Source organism: Falco biarmicus, chromosome 8, assembly GCF_023638135.1.
Source record: "Falco biarmicus isolate bFalBia1 chromosome 8, bFalBia1.pri, whole genome shotgun sequence".
Classification (NCBI taxonomy): domain Eukaryota; kingdom Metazoa; phylum Chordata; class Aves; order Falconiformes; family Falconidae; genus Falco; species Falco biarmicus.
This window is the reverse complement of record NC_079295.1, coordinates 36,448,512-36,467,053: the sequence shown is the minus strand read 5'-3', so window position 1 is coordinate 36,467,053 and position 18,542 is coordinate 36,448,512. Positions and strand designations below refer to the sequence as shown.

Sequence of the window (18,542 nt, the reverse complement as noted above, 5' to 3'; positions counted from 1 at the left end):
TTCTCAGCTCCTCTAGAAGCTGTAAAACCTATATTTTGTTTAGCTTTTCTTCGGTGATAGGAAGTCATTTTGAAGGTGCTACAAAATCTGCAGTGTTCCAGATGCCTGCCTGCCTGTTTAGTGAAATGGAGGAGTGCACAGGTAACTTCAGATTTGGTTGTTTCCAAAGGAAAACTCAAACGTTGACTGTTAGGTACCTGCAGCCACAGTGACACTGCAACATGGCATTTTATACATAGAAATCAGTCAACAAATGGTCTCTTATCTAACTTCAGTAATGTGCACTAAATGATTCCTCTTTTACACAGGCATCTACTCCTTTTCCAACAAGACAGAAAAATCCTAGTTTAAAGTCACATAAATAGAAAAGGTAATTGAGCCCAAACAGCCCAAAGCCAGGCCAATACACTAATGGATGATTTGGGGACAAAGTGTTGGCTATCATTAGCATTTCAATTTCTCAGGAACACATGTGAGATGACTAAATAGTTCCAGTTTTTTTCTGCTTTATGTTTCAGACAATACCATTTTTGTCAATTTTTTGAGTAATTGCATAGAATTCAAAGAAGTTGGTTTGATGTTACATTGCATTGAAGAAATGCAAAACATTAACTCAGCTAATGTCAGAAATATAGCTTACACATACAGCAAAAGCTGTGGAAAGGGGACTTCCACACAGATGTGAGCAAACTGCAGTAAACTAGCAAAACCACAAGGATTTGAGGAACTTTAATTATGATTCCCAGGTGTTTTCACTAAAATGTGCTGCAGACTACAGCTTGCATTCTGGAAAGAAAGGCACATTCAAAATCACCTTCAGTTTGCATTTTTCTGCTTTATCCCTCAAAGTAAAAGGAACTGTAAAGAAAAATACTCCTGCAATCAAACGATGCATTCTGTTTCCATCAAGTCTGAAGGACTGAAAGAACGAATTCTCTCTAGTGGTATACGTGCAAAAGCTACAAGAGTCTCAAAGATTGGTCTTTGAAACAGTTTTAGTCTTTTGAAGCATTGGATCCACTTCCAAGATGGGTACCAAAAATTACATTCACACCTGAAATGCAAGCTGGAGATCCAAAGTCTGGGATTTTAATGAGATCTGCCCAGCTCCAGCAGGTAAGCACCTATATAATAACCCCTGAGCAGTAGTAACTTGTGTCACAGCTTCTGGCTGACCAGCAGCCACAGCAGCAGTCCCACTCCTGTGCAAGTCAGTCTTCTCAGAGAAAGCACATACATATCTAGATGAAGGAGTGATAAGACCCCTCCAGATTTTATTTTTTTTTTTAAGCTGGGAAACAGTGTGAAAAATTCATTTTCTAGAAGATATTTTTAAAAGCTTCATTCTTCAGCTGCAAACTGACATTCTGCAGTGAAATATATTTTTGTACTGTCTAGAAATTAATTTTTTCACATTTCTCCCCAGAGGCAATGCCATCCATGAAATGTATAACTGTGCCAGTGATTCTACAGTGTTAAACAACTGGCTTTTTCATAACTAAATGCTAAGTTTAAAAGGAAATAACTCTTCTCAATGGGCAAGTTTCTATCATGGTTAAATGGAAACAAGCCCCAACTATCCAGAAACCTTAGAGTTAGCTTAACTTGCTTTTCAATTTTTGCTACTTCTACTATCTGTCTTGCTCTGTTATTTAAGAGAAAGTAAGTCTAGTTTTTCTATTTAGGCCATTTGTGTCTTCTCCAGCCTTCAAAGGCTCCCGCACAATTAGTGTTACAATGACTGCACAGCTGCGTATCATCCACCAGGAGTGATCCGGTGCCTGCAGCAAAACAGCAAGATAGAAGTGCGAAAATTCTAGCAGCTTTATCTGCATGTCTGTACATGGGACAGCTTTAAATAAAAAAAACCAAAACATAAGCCCGAATTTGCTGGATTGCTTCTGGCTTTCCTTCTGCTACAACACTTGCCCCCCATTCTGCTCAAGCAGCCAAGGCAAGGGAAGGGAAGTGGAAGAGCTGTTCAGCTAACTGTTCTTAGGGTCCTGCAGAAGTGCCATCCAAAGCAAACCAGGGGAGGCAGAAGTGCCAACACTTGCACTTGTGCAGGTTCTTCAGAAGAAAAGACTCAGGGCCGTGTGGATTTTGAATGTGCTGTTTCTGTGCTGCAGACACACATGGTGGAAACATAACAAGGGCACATGACAGATACCCAAAGTAGCTTTGTTTCTAAACCTCTGCATAAACTGTGGGCAAGTTACTTTGTGTCTCTGTGGTTCTGACCCATATTAGGCACCAAAATGTAGTATTTCGGGCTCCTTTGTTTACAAGTTTAAAATAGTATTATGAAGACTGCTAGAAGAGCATAACATAATATCCTAACTGAACTGCTTTGGAAGAAAAACGTAGATCCCAAAAGAGTATGGAAAGAGCACAAGTGCCTGTCACTAGATTGTAGAGTTTAAAGAGCAAAAGTCTGTCTTTTCAAACCAAGTTTGTGCATAATTTGATGCATACATTGCCTTTTCAAACAGAGCATGTGCATGCAACCATCTTACTCCTACACCGTAACCTCAGAGTAAAAAAGAAAAATCTCAACAGCAATACCCTTCCAGTACCCTAATGCATTTTAGTATTTTAAATCAGCAGTTTTGACTTGAGAGCTCTGTGGACACATTTATCATTCAGCTGTGCAACCATACTATAAACTGTCAACTCTTCATCACTGTCCATTTTGACAAATTACTCTCGCAACAGCATTTCCAAGTTATCCTGAGCAGCCAACACACCTCATAAATCCACATCATTGTAGTGTTGTTAAAATTTCATTTCATGCTTGCATTCGCAAACATTTAAGCTTTCAACCTCTGCTTCTGGGCATTAATCATGGAATTAATCATAGGATTAAGAATGCCAAATTTAAACTCAAGGTTAATAACATGCGCTCACCCAATATTAGTTTTACATTCTGTCATGGGAAAACACTTCTTAAAAAAAAAAAGTACAAGACCTTTGTCTGAAGTTACCCAATATACACATAGACTAATTACATTGTTGTTCCGTCATGAAATGAGAAGTTGCCCAAATTCAATATAGTTGCTTAAAGAAAAATTTCAGACCCCTAGACCTGTGAAAAAACAACCCTTTGGCCTCTGTACATCTGCTTGAATTCTGCCATCAGGATGAGCTGAAAGATCAATTATGAAAAAGCTAACTGCATCAACTGAGTTTTCAAGACTGATGATCACGGAAGATTGTCACAGAAAATACTGTGATTTAACAGAAATACCAGGTAACAAATGTCATTTAAGAATATTAGATTCTCACATTCACTTGACATGCATCTTAATTTTTAAGATACATCTGCATAAAAAACATGAAGCACCTGCTTGTTGACAGAATACTAATGTGCAAACATACCTACTTCATGCTAAAATGTAACCTTTTAGTAGAAACTTAGACCGACCTTAGATGATTACGAAACCCTATTTCCAGATTCTATGATAAATAACAGGATAAATAATATAGTCATGCTGTGTCTTTTCCTTCCCCAGCTTTATAGCCCATAAATAAAACACTCGGTACTAGCAATGGAATGAGTCAAATTTGTGATTCAACCCAGCCTTTTTTATTTCTTCAGATACATGTTTTGGATATGCATTTAACTATTACTGCTGCTTCAAGCAATGCCTCCAGAAGTTCAGTGACAGTCAACTGAATAAATTAACAGAACCTGCTTTAATTACAACCAGGTTACTTATAAAACAGACTTACTGTTTTCATCACAGAAGGGTCAGGGTTAGAAGGGACCTCTGGAGATCATCTAGTCCACCCCCTTGCTAAAAGCAGGTTCTCCTACAGCAGGTTGCACAGGATCATGTCCAGGTGGGGTTTGAATGTCTCCAGAGAAGGAGACAATCTCCAGATATGTAATTTAAAAACCAAGCCCCACCCCCCAATCCTGCAGAAACTGTAAAATCAGTATTAGTTTGTGATTCTGCAGCCACTTTGGCTCTTGCAATTCTTTACAAACAGTAAGGCAATAGATATCAATGCTACTTCCAAGGTCAGTTGCCGTAAGTTACCAAAATTTATCTAATAAGAAAGAAGAGGTCAAATACACCTGACTGTTCCTGGCACACAAACAACAAGCCAGTAATAGAGCTCATAATAAGTGATTGACAAAATTCATTTTTGGAAAACAAGTATTACCCAGGGAAGAGAAAGTCTATACAAAGAACACCAGGGCAGACATGTTACTCAGCCGTGTACAAAACTGGGTCTTTCGTTCCCACAGGTACTGAAAGATTTAGCTAATATATGTCCAACTTCACTCAAAACCATGACTTTCAGATATTTTTATTTTCTCTTAACAGACTCCACAATCATGAACAGTCTCCAAGCAGTGGCCACTCCACAGAAGTGGCCACACTGCTTAGGAGGACATACAACCTGGTTCCACTTCCCAAATGCCTCTCCTAAAATGCCTCCCTGCTACTACCTCAGGAGCTATATTGAAAGGAACAGAAAAAGTGTTCAGAGGCAAGGATCTTTGACTGAGCTTCACACTTCTGTTTAAGAGGATACCTAGGATGGATTCCCTGGAGAGTTGCTGCTTACATCGCCTCAATTATAAATGTTAGAATTCTCCAGGCTAGAACCCCCTGGAAGACTTAGGAATAATAGCAACACACTTCGTAATAATTCTGTTTTAATAGCTTTTTGCTCTTTATGGAATTTTTCTGAAGAAAGTTATGATTTCTTTTGAGAAAAGTTTGCAGTTACGAAAAACATGGCACTATGATGTTCCCTTTCTGCAGATTAAAAGATTACTGACCTCACTGAGGTAAATAAAAAAGGAGCATGTGGACCCATCTACACCGTAACTTGCATAACAGGGATCCGATCGCCACATATCTTTCATCCACTGTAACAGAACAGAAACACAGCCTGTTAGGTTTAAGTACCATGTAAATAACTCTTAATACTATTTCACATTGAATTCAGGAATGACAGAGGAAAGCTGCAAGCAACTATACTCAACTAGATAAAAATCACCAAGTAACAAAAAAGGAATTTTATTTTGCAGCATACCGCATCTGCATTCAGCTATGTTGGGGAAGTAACTACATACCAAATGGGAGTATTGTTTGTATAAACTGGTAGCCAGGCAAGCAGAGACAAATATCAAAAAGAGAATATAATCAAGATCCAGAAACATGGGTGCGGCTGGAGTTGACTGCATTGCACACCCCCATCACCCCCGTGTTACACTCGCTCTGGAATTTAACAGATCATTTCAGTTACCAAGATTGAAATCTGCCTGATTTTGCCAAGAATCTGCCATTTCTGCAGAAGCAAGTAATAAATTTAAATTCATATTTTAATGTTCTAATAATGTATTACATAGCCACTATGCAGCCAGTTTGTCAATATGGATCAAAACAGACCAGAGATTTAAAACGTACAGATATTTCTTTCAAATACTATTGTCTAAGAATTTTATCTAGAGGAAAAGGCAACATAATTTCACACATACTTTGGTAGTTATTCCTTTTCCAGAAATTAATTGTAATACTGAATAATGATATTTAAGTGTCTAGCTACTTTATTTTTGTCCCCCACTACTGAAACAGTATCCTTACATTTGAAATGTATCTTGGAGGAAAAAAACAACCAAACTCAAAACCCTCAATCTCTGCAAGTCTTTTCCAGGTTTTGGGTGTGGGGTTTTGGTTTTGTTTGTTTGTTTTTTGGGGGTGGTGGTGGTGGTGTTTATTTGTTTTTTCCTTTCCAACCAAAGCCTGACTGCTTTCATTACTTGGCCTTTCCAACTGCATTATTAGTAAAATATAGGATTTATGTAGAGTCAACACTGAACTCCAAAGTTCTGGTTACACACTTAGTGCAGTCCCTAGCCTGTAAGCAGAAGAGGCAGAATGCTTTTAACAGAAAAGGGGAAGGGAGAAATTGGACAGAGCTCTTGCCAAAGAGGGGAAAGTAGTATAAACAAACGTCTTGCTGAAACACAGAAAGGGCTGGATTAAGGTACACACAGAATCCCAGTCCTGGGGTAGGGGAATGACTCATACCGGGGAAGAAACCAGGGCATTGCGAAAAGGAGAATAAAGTTTCTGAATAACAAGACAACATTCAAATAATGAGGCATTTTATTAAGTATAGCATTTTAATATAAAATAGCATTTTATTCCTGTCTTAATAGGATGCGATTTTATTTCTCTGCATCAGTAGTATTAAAGGCTTGAGGTGAGCCATGCTGTAGTGGTACACACTCCTACATAACCTCTTTTTTGACCCAATTGTTCCTGTTTTACACCACTGTCCGAGTAGTGACCTCTTTCACATTCAGGTTTCAACAGAACACATATAATAAGATTAAAAGCAGTTCACTTACCTTTATTTTCCCTTCACAGTGAGGAAAACCATCCATAGGAGGCAATTCACACTGTTCTTGGGCTCCATTTATGAGATCTAAAGAGAAACATAGACCCTAACTGAATTACATTTTACAGTTCTGACAGATAGCCTAATGAATCCTTCCTTTTGTTTTCATGGATCTGTCATCCAGATTGATCGGAGAGTCCTACTGTGTAATATTTGTTATAACATTAAAACTCAGTGTGCTCTTTTTTGACTATAGAAGGAAACAGTTGCACAGATTTCAACTCTGACTTGCAGTAAAAGTGCTCAATTACAAAAATTGGACTATGATGACTTAAAAATTAAGCTAATCACAAAATATCTTCCTAATCAAAGTGTGCTTAAAAATTACTAAATGGCAACAACTTGTTTCCAATTGTTAAACATTTTTAAGATGTATATTGTTTTTAAACATAAAACCTAGTTTTTTAATTTCTGTTACCACTTTATCTAATACCTATGATCTGAAACTTGCCATAAGACTCAAGTAAAAAACAGATCATACTGCAACATTTATTAAAACTGTGTAGCACTACATCACATCTCATGAAAAATATTTCCTATGGCCTCCCAAGAATTTTTTTCTTTTTTTGCCTATTTTAATATTTTATCATTCTAGATTTTTGAAACACATTAAGGAGTGTAATACAGAGCAACACTTCCAGCCCATGGAGCCATGGAAAAAGGAGCAGCTTTAAATGACATTATCACATCAACTCCAGGATGGGACTTTCTTCTAAGAACTTAGAAGAACTCTCCAATGCAGGCCTTTAAGGCAAGAAAAAATATTAACATGGTGAAGAGATTCTTGCCAAAGGCAGCAGACGATAAGGTTTTCAATTTAGGTAGTTCGTCCCAGAATTATCTAAATTATACTTGCATTATTTCTGATTTTTCCCATGGGCAAGAATCAAGATCATTAAACCCAGCCATCCATCAACCTAGGAACAGTTCATGCTATGGCAATTACAGTGCACAACTTCACCCAGCATATGCTAATTGTTGAGATCTCAGAAAAAAAGAAAAAAGGCTGCAATGTTAGAATACAGTAGTGACAAGATCAGTGGATAAAGTTAGAACATTGTATTATATACAAAACCCATCTCCTGATATACCTGAATATTTTCCATTTTTTGGTAAATAGTTTCTTTTAAAGATAAAACTTGAAATGTGGTGAAGCATTGCAAAATGGAGCGGATAGAGAAAAAATAATCATGCCAGGAAGACGACACTTATTTGGCAATTTCTGCAGCAGTAGTAATTTGACAAACTGAGCTGTACTGCCAATGACAATAACACTGAAGCAAAGTAGTTTTTAAGATGACTTTGTAATTTCAAATCAATGAGCACTTTCAAACTATTCTCCCTAACTTGTTACCCTTATAGGATTCTTGCAGACTAGACCACTAGTATCTACGGCTCTAATTTCTGTTCCAAGTAAGAATACACAACCATAGAATCTTTTAGGTTGGAAAAGACCTGTAAGATCATTGAGTCCAACTGTTAACCTAGTGCTGCCAAGCCCACCACTAAACTATGTCCCTAAGTGCCACATCGACAAGCCTTCTAAATAACTCCAGTTATGGTGACTCAGCCACTTCCCTGGTCAGCCTAACAACCCTTTCAGTGAGGAAATTTTTCGTAATATCCAATCTAAACCTTCCCTGGCACAACTTGAGGCCATTTCCTCTTGTCCTGTCACTTCTTACTTGGGAGAAGAGACTAACCCCCACCTGGCTACAACCTTCTTTTCAGGAGCAACAAGGTCTCCCCTCAGCCTCCTTTTCTCCAGGCTAAACAACCCCAGTTCCCTCCACCACCCCTTGTAAGACTTGCTCTCTAGACCTTTCAGCAGCTTGCATACAGATATCAACAATTTCAAAGGATGTTTTCAGTTCAGTCAGTACAGCTACATAACAATAGGACTTTTTGTTTCACTACAGTTCAGGAATCAGACCTTCCATGTGAATCACACTAAAATCAGCACTTGGAATCAAACAGTAACAAACCTACCTTAAACCCAAGAGAGGCACGGTTAAAACTATGGTAATTTTCAGTAATCAATATAATGCCATTAGAAGAGCTTTATGATCTAAACTGTGGGCTTTCTTCTTTTTTTTTTTTTTCTTTTTTTTTTTTTTTTTTACTTACAAACTCATAAGCCTGAATAGAAAGTTAAGTACAGAGCTTTTCATAAGGCATGTGAAATTCAAATCTTCCTAAAACATAAAAGTCATCTGAAATATCTGATACATCAGAGATGTAGTTCAACCACAGGGAAAATTTTACCTTCAGCATCATACTGAACTTAGGGTTGAAAATTCTGCATCCCTGGGAAATCCCATTCAATCAAACAAGTCTTCCTATCAATTTCAGTTGCATTTGAACAAGTTACACTTGCCACGTTCAAAATTTTTTTCCTTCCCCTTATAGTTACTATATACATAGTTACTGTACTAAATACCAACCTGTAATAAGCAATTTTCAGAAAGGTAAGAGAAAATTATTAAACCCTTAAAGAACAGGTATTATTAATGGTATTCAACATGCATTTCCACATATCTTTTCCTCTGCAACAGTGCTTTCTTACAGGGTATTCTTCCTCAGTCACAACTCACTGATCACCATGCACTACCACTCATTTGACTTTTGGTTGAATCACTGATACAGAATCAGTTAAAACAGCTCTTGCCCAAGAGTATTAATTGAAATCAGGAACAATGTTTTGATTGGCACTACAGAGGAAGCAAAACAGAGGTGGGAATGACAGTCCCCCAGGGGCTGCAACTGCAGGAGGTGCTGCTGGCACAGCCTAGCAAAGCCACTTAAAAGCGTAACATGCAGCCTTTGCACTGCTTTGCTCTGGGCTAAATGATCTTCCTCTGCAAGATGGTCATTCCTCCTTAGACTTGACGCTACCTCTTCAGTTCCTTATCTGTTCTTCTGACCTTTCTGTTGACTGGAAAATACAGCTTGCCAACATGAAGGATCCATGAACTTTGTCATTTAAAATAAAAAAACATAAAAAATGTTTTCTATCTCAAGCTAACTATGCTATCATATGATGATGTTCCACCTCAGAGGGTTAGTCAAGCAAACCCTGTCTTCTTCTGAAGTCCTTTTAAGTACAGGATGATACATAAGCACAAGCTATAATTCTTTATTTTACAGCACAAATACCTAGTGTGCCTAGTGTATCACTTACACCATATTGCACATTTTCATGGCTATCTTGTGACCTGTCAAAGAACAGTAGGGTAGAGAAAAAACACAAAACACAAACAATAGTCTCGTTTTTGGTAAACACACACTGTAATCTAGAGATGTTTGCTTTTGTCATGCATAAACACATTTTCTGCATGCAAATGTGTTTCTGTCGATGGGCAGTGGTGTTTGCTCCTGTCCATTGTTCACAAGGTTTCACAGGATCCCTGTATTTCCATGATCTACTTGTAAGAATAAAAATCACCTTCTTCCAACAGTCACATACTGCACCAGCCATACACTTCAACAGATCAGATGAGCAGCAGTACTGCATACAGACACTTTCCAAGCAGAAAGTCAGCCCTCCCAGCTCTTTCTGTTCCTGCCCATTCGAAGAAGTAAAAAGCAAGAGCCAGACATTTATGTCAGCACAAGCTACAGATTTTCTCAGGCTTTGGGTCTCTCCTGTGCTCAGCTGCACTAGGGCTTTTCCAGAGCAGTCCCACTCTTGCTCTTCCACTGGGATGATTTACACGCAAACAAAGTGCTCTCTCCAGGATAATCTATATGTATAAGGAACACAGAACACTGAAGCCCACCTTTATCACCTCTAATCATGTGGAAATGCTTGGTGAAGTATTAACGTCTCTAGAAGTATCTCCAAGAGTATCTGACATCTCTCCCCCTCCTTGCCAGCAACAGTAAACACCTCAAGGACTCACCTTCCTCAAATATGTTAACATCCTTTTTCCACCATTGCAGACTCTGAAGATGCTTCACACACTCACCAGCTCCCCACTCCATCTTCCCATGCAGCCTTACCGTGGATCTATCCCAAACACTCAGATCAACTTTCAGAGCTAATAATCAGGTAATAGCATAGTGAAGGCAATGCTATAAGGCTTAAATATAAACTGTCCCATGAAACAATTTATATGTTCTCCAGGGCAGAACAAAACATAGCAAAATACGCACACAGAGGAAATGAATGTGAAGGAACAGGACAAGCAACAGAGAAATGCAACTCTGTTCCACCTGAGTACTCCCTAGACAACCAATCTTTCCTTTGTATCTGCAAATAGGAAGCTAGCTGATGTAATCTGACTGGAAATAAATCTACATCAAGGAGATTGTCCAAAGCAACACACTGCCTGCAGAAATGGCCAAGTCAATACGGGAACATACCGGTTTCCACACATAAGCCTGAGAATTAAATGCAAAAGTCTGAATTCACCTGTGAATAATTTTGATGGTTCCAATCAACTACTACTTGTACTAAAGCCATACCCTTTCTTCTTGGCCATAGCCAGTGTGAGTTCAAGGTTGAGAAACACTCCTCCCAACTTTTTTCTTCCTTAATGATCAGAACCTGTACAAAGAATTACAAATTTCTGCTCCACTATCTGCTCACTACTAACCAGGCATGAGTGCTGGAGCCTGCTGGTAAGAGCTAGCACCCTCTGGGCAACAAAAGGGCTCCTTACCCTTTCCTTATTAAACTAGCTGTTCTGAACCATAGTTATAAACATAGGAAACATCCTCGTAAAGTATCTATAAAGTCATGGAAGCTGTGACCAGCCTCTTTAAATACAAAATTATAGCTACAAATTAACAGTTCATCTTGCCCTCATCAAACCATGCTGCACAGCTGGACCAGCAGCAGCAGCAATAACTGGACAGTATTCCCTAGCATGTCTCTAGCTCAGTGAGAGCCCTCACTGCCGAATTAACTCACTCCCTTTTTCATGCACAGGCTTCAATCATTCATGCTAATAGAAGCTGGCTCTTCATAAACAGGAATCCAGAGATGAATAAATCTTGCGTATCCCATGGACAGTTGGGACCAAACTCAACCAGATACCAGCAATTTACACTTTTGAATGGGTCATAAAGACAAGGGAGATGGAGCAAGTGGAACCCAGGGGATGCTGATCTACAGACCTGGATCTTTCAAAACAAAAAGCAAGTAATAAAATACAAGTCAAGACTTCAGAGTTTTTCATCATCTGGAGATGACAAAACAACCCTAATATCTTACGAAGACTGTTGTTATGAAGGTCTGAATAGCAGTATTATGCTGTTACCAAATGCATGTCAGATAATAATGTGTATGTTCCCTTCAGGGAAGAACTAAGTCAGACATTAAAGTTACTTTTGTTGAAAAATAGTATTTGAGAAGCCACAAGGTTTTTTATCCTTAATTAGGATTTAGGTAATCTAAAATGCAAGTTTTGAGATCTTTTCCCAGCCACAACTTAGAACTTACAGCCAAAAAAGTTAGAAACACAGTAACTGCCAAGTCAGTACAAAGCAACTGTAGTTAATATGCATGCTTTTCCCCTTAAGCTTTGTGTGAGCTGTGATACTAATTTCTACTCTACACATACCTAAGTGTTTTTGAAGTCATGCGTAGCTTAACTCCTCTTGACTGCTGTTATGCAAAGATGTAATTATTAAACATTCATCTCATATAATGTTACATTAAAAGTCAATGCATTGACAAATTGAAAAGACGAATGTGAACATATTATAAACTTAAGTGCACACAGTTGTTGGATTATACTGGAAAAATGGAAAACATTGTTAAAACACCAAGAAACTCTAGATTTAAAAAAACTCTTTAAATACATTGCTCTGTTTGTGAGGTCCTGGGACATTCAATATATATCCAAAAAACTCCACTCCCACATTTAGAAAGGGGCCATATGTTCACTTTGCAACTGTCTGTGGCTGTTTAAAGATACACAGCTCTGCATCAGAGATGGCTAGTGCACAGCAGGTGAAACTGAACTTGTGAACAATCATCAGTTATTTCAGTGCAAAGTCTGGCACGTTAGCATGAATGACGTGGCAGATTTAAGCTAAGCCACCTAACCTTGCATGGGAAAAGATACTTCTCCCTTGTTACTCTATACAAGCAACTATACCGGCCAAAGTCCCAGGCCTTTGACATCGCTCCCTTTAAACACCGTTCACGCGTACAAGTCTTCATCATCTCCTGCAATTAAATTCCATGTCCACAGGTTTTGTTTGTTGTAGTGAAGGTCTACAACACTCAAGAGAGAATTATGTGGTTAAAAGCATAATCTATGAGAGGGAAGTGGTTTTTTTTTTTTTTTGTTTGCTTCCTAGTTACTCTTAACAAAACTAAAAATAAGCAATAGTGAGTGCTACATGCATATTTGGTCCCCTTCCTGTACTGCACATCCTTCAAGTAACGTGCTTTGTAACAGGCTAAAAAAACTCTTCTTCAATTTTTCTCCTTCAGACAGTTAGGAAGTCTAGAAATAATCCACTAAGACAGTAAGCTTAATAACAGCCATAATTAGTTACTCAGCACTGATTGTTGTTTGATAGGTATTCTATTTGTCATAAAAGTTTTTAAATGGCAAGACTGGTTAAAACAAATGAAAAAGCCATCATACTGCTGAAATTGGGCTGTGGTGTCACAGTTTGCATCTAGCCTGCTAAGGACCAACTCTTCATTCTTCAGAGAATGGAAATATCTTAAGAATTTAACATGACACAAAACCATATATACTTTGGAACCTTCAGGTTAAACCCCAGGTTTTTAGCCTAGCGCAAAAAAGTATATTAGAATATCTTTTGATGACATATAATACGGACAATAGTTCAGCTCAGTGTTTCCCCATCAGCAGATCTCAAAACCAGGAACCTCCTTAGTATGAGGACAGAGTAATCATACCCGATCAAGTCTATTCACCAATCATATCTTTTCTGGCTTTGATCATTAAATAAAAGTACTATTCTTACTTTAAATCATGGAACCCTTCTCTTGTTTCTATTTCAGTTCTGAAATCTGGTATCTATGGTTAGATGTAACACTGTAGTTAAAGCTGGTTTGTGTAAGGTCTCCTTTCCCTTCTCCCATTAACACATTCTCAATTTAATTCACATTTTTCATCTCCAGCTGGTAAGATTTCTTTAAAGAGAGAATTTGCAGTGTGAGCTGAAAGCACCATCAACATATTCAATGAAATGAGCTAAAGATTTCATGATTTTAAATGCAGAGCACAAAATGCTTTCTACTAACATTTTAGAAAGTTCAGTAGCAAAGCATTGGTATGGTTTAAAGAAAATTAACTTTTCTACTGCTAGTCCATCCTCACACCAGCTATGCTGCTGTGTTCCATTAATGCAACTGAAATCAATGCAGTGTTAGGGGAATTCAAGTAGTAGTCAAGTGGTTAATCAAAATGCAGCCCTGGGGACCACTAACAGCCCCCTTCAGCATTACTAATACAACTTAGCACTGCAGTGGAAAATATTCACGTGTGGTCTTCTGCACAGTTATTACACTGTGCTGCAACAGCAAGGCTTAAAAACACAGAATTCTCCCCACCGCCACACTACTGCCTTTGTGGGAAGCAAAATGGACAACAAAATGGGAAAAACTGCTTGATATTATATACAATGTGGAAAAAGAGCACAATGAATAAGGCACTGTAAGTACAAGTCAAAGCAAAGCATCGCCCCGAGAAAGCATAATCCTGGCTACTAGAACCCTGCAGCCCACATACCATACAACCAGTACACAATGACGTTCTGTGGGGACAACTAGTTTGTTTTTTAAGGCATGACCATACCGAACATATACATACTACGTTAAGTGAAGAAGCCTACTGTAGTCCTCTTAAGAAAGGAAAACAACTTCAGAAATTCAGAATAATATGCAATAACTTACCTTTTTTCTAATCTAGTTTGCCTCTGCAACTACAGAAGTATGGGGTGAACTACAGTTGCAGACTGCTAAAACTAACGAGGCTGTTACATGTCTAACAGCTCATAGGAATGAGAGCCATGGAAACAAACCAACTGATCATGAAGTTACCTGAGTTTTCCTCCCGTCTAAAAGGCTTTGGTGTGTTAGCCCCAAGTCTTTAGGAAGAGAGACAGGCAGATACCTCGACAAAGGTCCTTCTCACCATTGAAATGTAAAAAAATACAAAAGAAAAAAAAGCCTGCTTGCAGCATTGCCAAAGCTGACTTGTCAGCCTGCCTCACTACATATTCACAAAGGATGCCAGGTATCTGACAGGCATCCAAGCCATCATGTCTTAAATGACAAGTAAATACTGAAGTCTGCATCCTAATGAGTGACTTTAAAGTTGTTAATGCTAAAGTTGTTAAAAGAGAACTCAACAGCCAATACAGCAGAACAAGTTAATGCATAAGCCAAAAAAGCTACTGAAACTTTGAACAGATACACCAAAAATATTCTCCCTCGCTGAGCAGTGCTACATATTGCAACCTGATACTTGACTGTTCTTAGTCTTAGAACTGAGCTAAGTACCAGCTATGTACAAGTGGGGTGTGGAGGAGGATTTAAAGTGAACCTCCTTCACTTGCTCATTTTTATGGGATCAAAAGACACACAACTAAAATCTTCCTAAGTGACACTTCTCAAGGCAAAAGAACACTTGGCAAACTAGCAGGCTACCACAGTTTTTGGTGCAGTTACACTAATCTGAGGTGTTAGATGGTTATACCTAAAGAAAAATTAGTTTTTTACTGGCCAAGCACAGTAAAATGATAATGGACTCAGAGCACCTTGGCCCTTTCTTTAAATAAACATTTTTATTTTAAAAAACTTGTTTTGCAACATGCATATTCAGAATTAATACCACTATTATTTAGTACTGTTTTAAAGCCTGAGGAATTGAAACAGTTCCTTTCAGTTTGCTTAAATCAAGTTTTTCCCATAACTGCCAGAACACAGCAAGAGTTCACAATTTAGAAGGATTAAAAAAACGCCACCACCCCAAAACAAAGCCCAAACTAAACCCAATCCACAACACACAAACCCCACATCCCTTGCTTACCACCCCGTCCCTCCCCCCACCACAAAAAAAAAAAAAAAAAAAAAAAAATCACATGAAGACAACAGAGGACTGATTCTTTGATCATGTTTAAGCAAGTAGATTGCCCTATCTGATGAAATATGCCTGGTGCAATACTGTCCCACAAAAATCAAGGATTTCTTTCATGGTTATCTTAGAAAAGCACAAACCGATCTTGTGCCCATCACATGCAACCAAGCTACAACAGAAGCAGCCATGCAGACAAGCTCTGCTTGAAAGTGCCGTCGTTTTGTATTTCCCCATTTCCATTTAATCATCTCCAAAACAGCAACTTCAGATTTACCTAGGGTGTTATTTGCAGCAATGCCTTACAGCTTCCAGTTCTAAAGCCTGATGAAAACTTATCTGCTAGGCACCCAAGGTTTAGATTAATGCTTTCCTGCATGTACAGGAATGTATTACTTCCCACAAATGCAGAAAGGATGGCTACCAAATGTCTTAAAAGCTTTTCAGATACAACTCGGATAAATACAGAGGAGAGAGAGAAAGAAGGGAAGAGGACTTTATTGCTTCTGAAACCAATCAGTTGAAGCCTTATAAGCATCTTTATTAACAATTTATTCTTTCATAAATGAAATTGAGGTCCTGAAAAAGCAGTTGAAAACTGTCCGTATCAAAACCACCAGACTGTTCCAATGTTTTTTAAGAGGGAAGAAGAAAAAGGAAAGTATGCTTATTAGTTTATACATGGATCTAAAGGGGTTTGGGGAAAGTAACACCTAAGTTCTCACTCAAGCTACCCAAGGTGCTCCACTGCTTTGCTTTTTAACACAACCTGTGCAGCCTCAGCCCTCTAGCAGCAGTCCCATCCTCAGCTCCTTTGTGATTAGGATTAAAGATATTTGTGGTACTACGAGCTTATGTTCTATTATCCTTCCACACAACTCAAAAAGAGCACAGAAGCAGTTTTGCTCTTGTGCTTCCCTCAATGAAAGATTCTGCAAAACTAACTTCAGAGGAAGAAACCAGGTGCGGTACCACACTACAAACATTAAACCTAAACACACTAAGGATATGAATATACAGTATTGTCTACATATACATTAACAATGCTAGTTGTCCAAGAGTCTGAAAAGGAAGAGAAATATTTCTAGTCTCTGAACGGGAGCTCAAAAATGAATCAAAAGTTTGAGTTCACCTACTTCACACACAGCTGAGTTACAGTCCTTGCTGAACCCTCAACGTTTCCTCCTACCAACTCCTATCACCTTCTTATTATGAACAAACATAATCCAGATGGATTTTCTTCATATCCTTTTATCTGCCAAAAAGTCTGTACACCACCACACAGCAATATTTTCCATCGCAGATTTCACCACTGCTGTCTCGGTTCTACAGCATTGCTTGACAGCCAGAGGTAGAACAATTTATTTAAAAAAAAAAACAAACAAAAAACAAACAAACAAACAAAAAAACCAAACAAAAAACAACCCACACCACTTTTCTCCATCTCACCAAGGAGCAAAACTGATGAAGAGACCTTTGTAAAATGATGAATAACTTTATTTACAAACAGCCTCTAAATTTTAAATACTGAGTCATATTCTTAAGATGTCTGCATGTCTGCCCAAAGCACAATTATAAATCTTTGTCAAAGAATACGTTTTACTTACGCTGTCATCTCAAACAACAAGCAAATTGTAGGTTTCAGTATGATAACAGAGAGACTACTCTACTGAATGAAAAAATCATGGGCTCTGTACTAAGTAATACCCATCACTTACATTGCTCATTCAGGCTACAGTGGTCGAAACACTGGCTAAAAGTTGTTCAGAACTGTTTTTATGAAGCCACAAACATTTCTATCAGGCTGTTATAAGGCATAAATAGCCATGACAGCTACTGTTTGGCCAGAGACTATTCAACTCTGGTTGTACTAATAATCCCAACACAAAGACAGGTATTTTTTCCAAACTGCTAACAGTTTGATTATTTCCCATGCAGTGCCTCCTTTTTCCTTTGCTGGCCGGCTCTTTTGGAGAAGGTACTGCTCAGTCCTTCGTGAAGTAATTTATAATGGATTATCTTAGCAGAGTATTCCAGGTTATAACACCTCCTGGTCCAACGCTTATCTGGACCTCCCCAGACTTTGTGGCTCACATTGCCTAACACTTTCCATAGTCAAGACTATATTCTGTTTTGTTGATCATTTTTTTTTTTTTTTTAAATCAAACCAACTTTGAATAGCCAGGTATTTCCCTAATGTTTTTTTCTTTTCCTCAAGAAACTGTCCTACCTCATCTTTCTACTACTGCTGCTATTATTTATTCATCAGGAACACCCACAGAAGTTGCTGATAAAAGTTTTAGAAGACATGTGGTAGCACTCCAAATGACGTGCTGACTAGAAAGAGTAGTTACAATTGTTTTAAAAAGAGCTACAAAACTCACTATTATTAGGTCTTTTCTCATCCATACAGTTCAGAGGAAATTTTTCATCTGCCTTTACACCTGTAAGGCTGCAAAGGCTGTGTATTCCTTTATTAATAGTGTCACTGAATTACAGGCAACTGCTGTCCTAGCACAGACCAGATCTGTTCCTTAGGGGAAGATAAACTACTCAAATTTATTTGCCCAGGCAGCTGCAGTGACCACTCTTAAAAGTCTGAATATCTATATCCCCAAAAGAATATTAAAAATATCAAGAAGTACATATATTTTTTTTCTTCATTAGAAAGAACGATGGTAGATTCATGTTGCAGTATCAAGAGACTGTGGTAAGACGACGACAGGTTTAGCTCACATGTAGTGCATTAGAAGAAGTAACCTCGCAAGTTTCTTAATTATAAGAAAGAACCTTCCTGGACCAAAAGACGTTTTGCCATCAAGATATACACTGAGCAAATATTAAATACCCCGTGACCGTGGTTCATTGAGAAATACCAGCATTTTAAACAAATTGATTTTTCAACCACTTTGCAACTGACAACCATTTCTCATACTTACATGACCACATTGAAACTTGCATCTCACTTAAGCTAAAACCAATGTATATATGAACTGAAGAAAACATCCATACATTCTAATACTATCAATATTCCCTTTTTATACTATTATT

General features: G+C 38.1%; 1 protein-coding gene across 2 annotated transcripts in view; it reads right to left on the bottom strand.

Annotated features, from left to right (window-relative positions):
- Positions 1-18,542, bottom strand: part of MGAT5 (alpha-1,6-mannosylglycoprotein 6-beta-N-acetylglucosaminyltransferase) — a 133,103-nt gene that overhangs the window by 57,774 nt on the left and 56,787 nt on the right. For both annotated transcript variants that reach the window (XM_056348624.1, XM_056348625.1), the window contains 2 exons: positions 6,374-6,450; positions 4,796-4,885 (listed from right to left, as the gene is read on the bottom strand). In XM_056348624.1, coding sequence (XP_056204599.1) covers positions 4,796-4,885; positions 6,374-6,450 — 167 coding nt within the window. The remainder of the gene's footprint in view (positions 1-4,795; positions 4,886-6,373; positions 6,451-18,542) is intronic.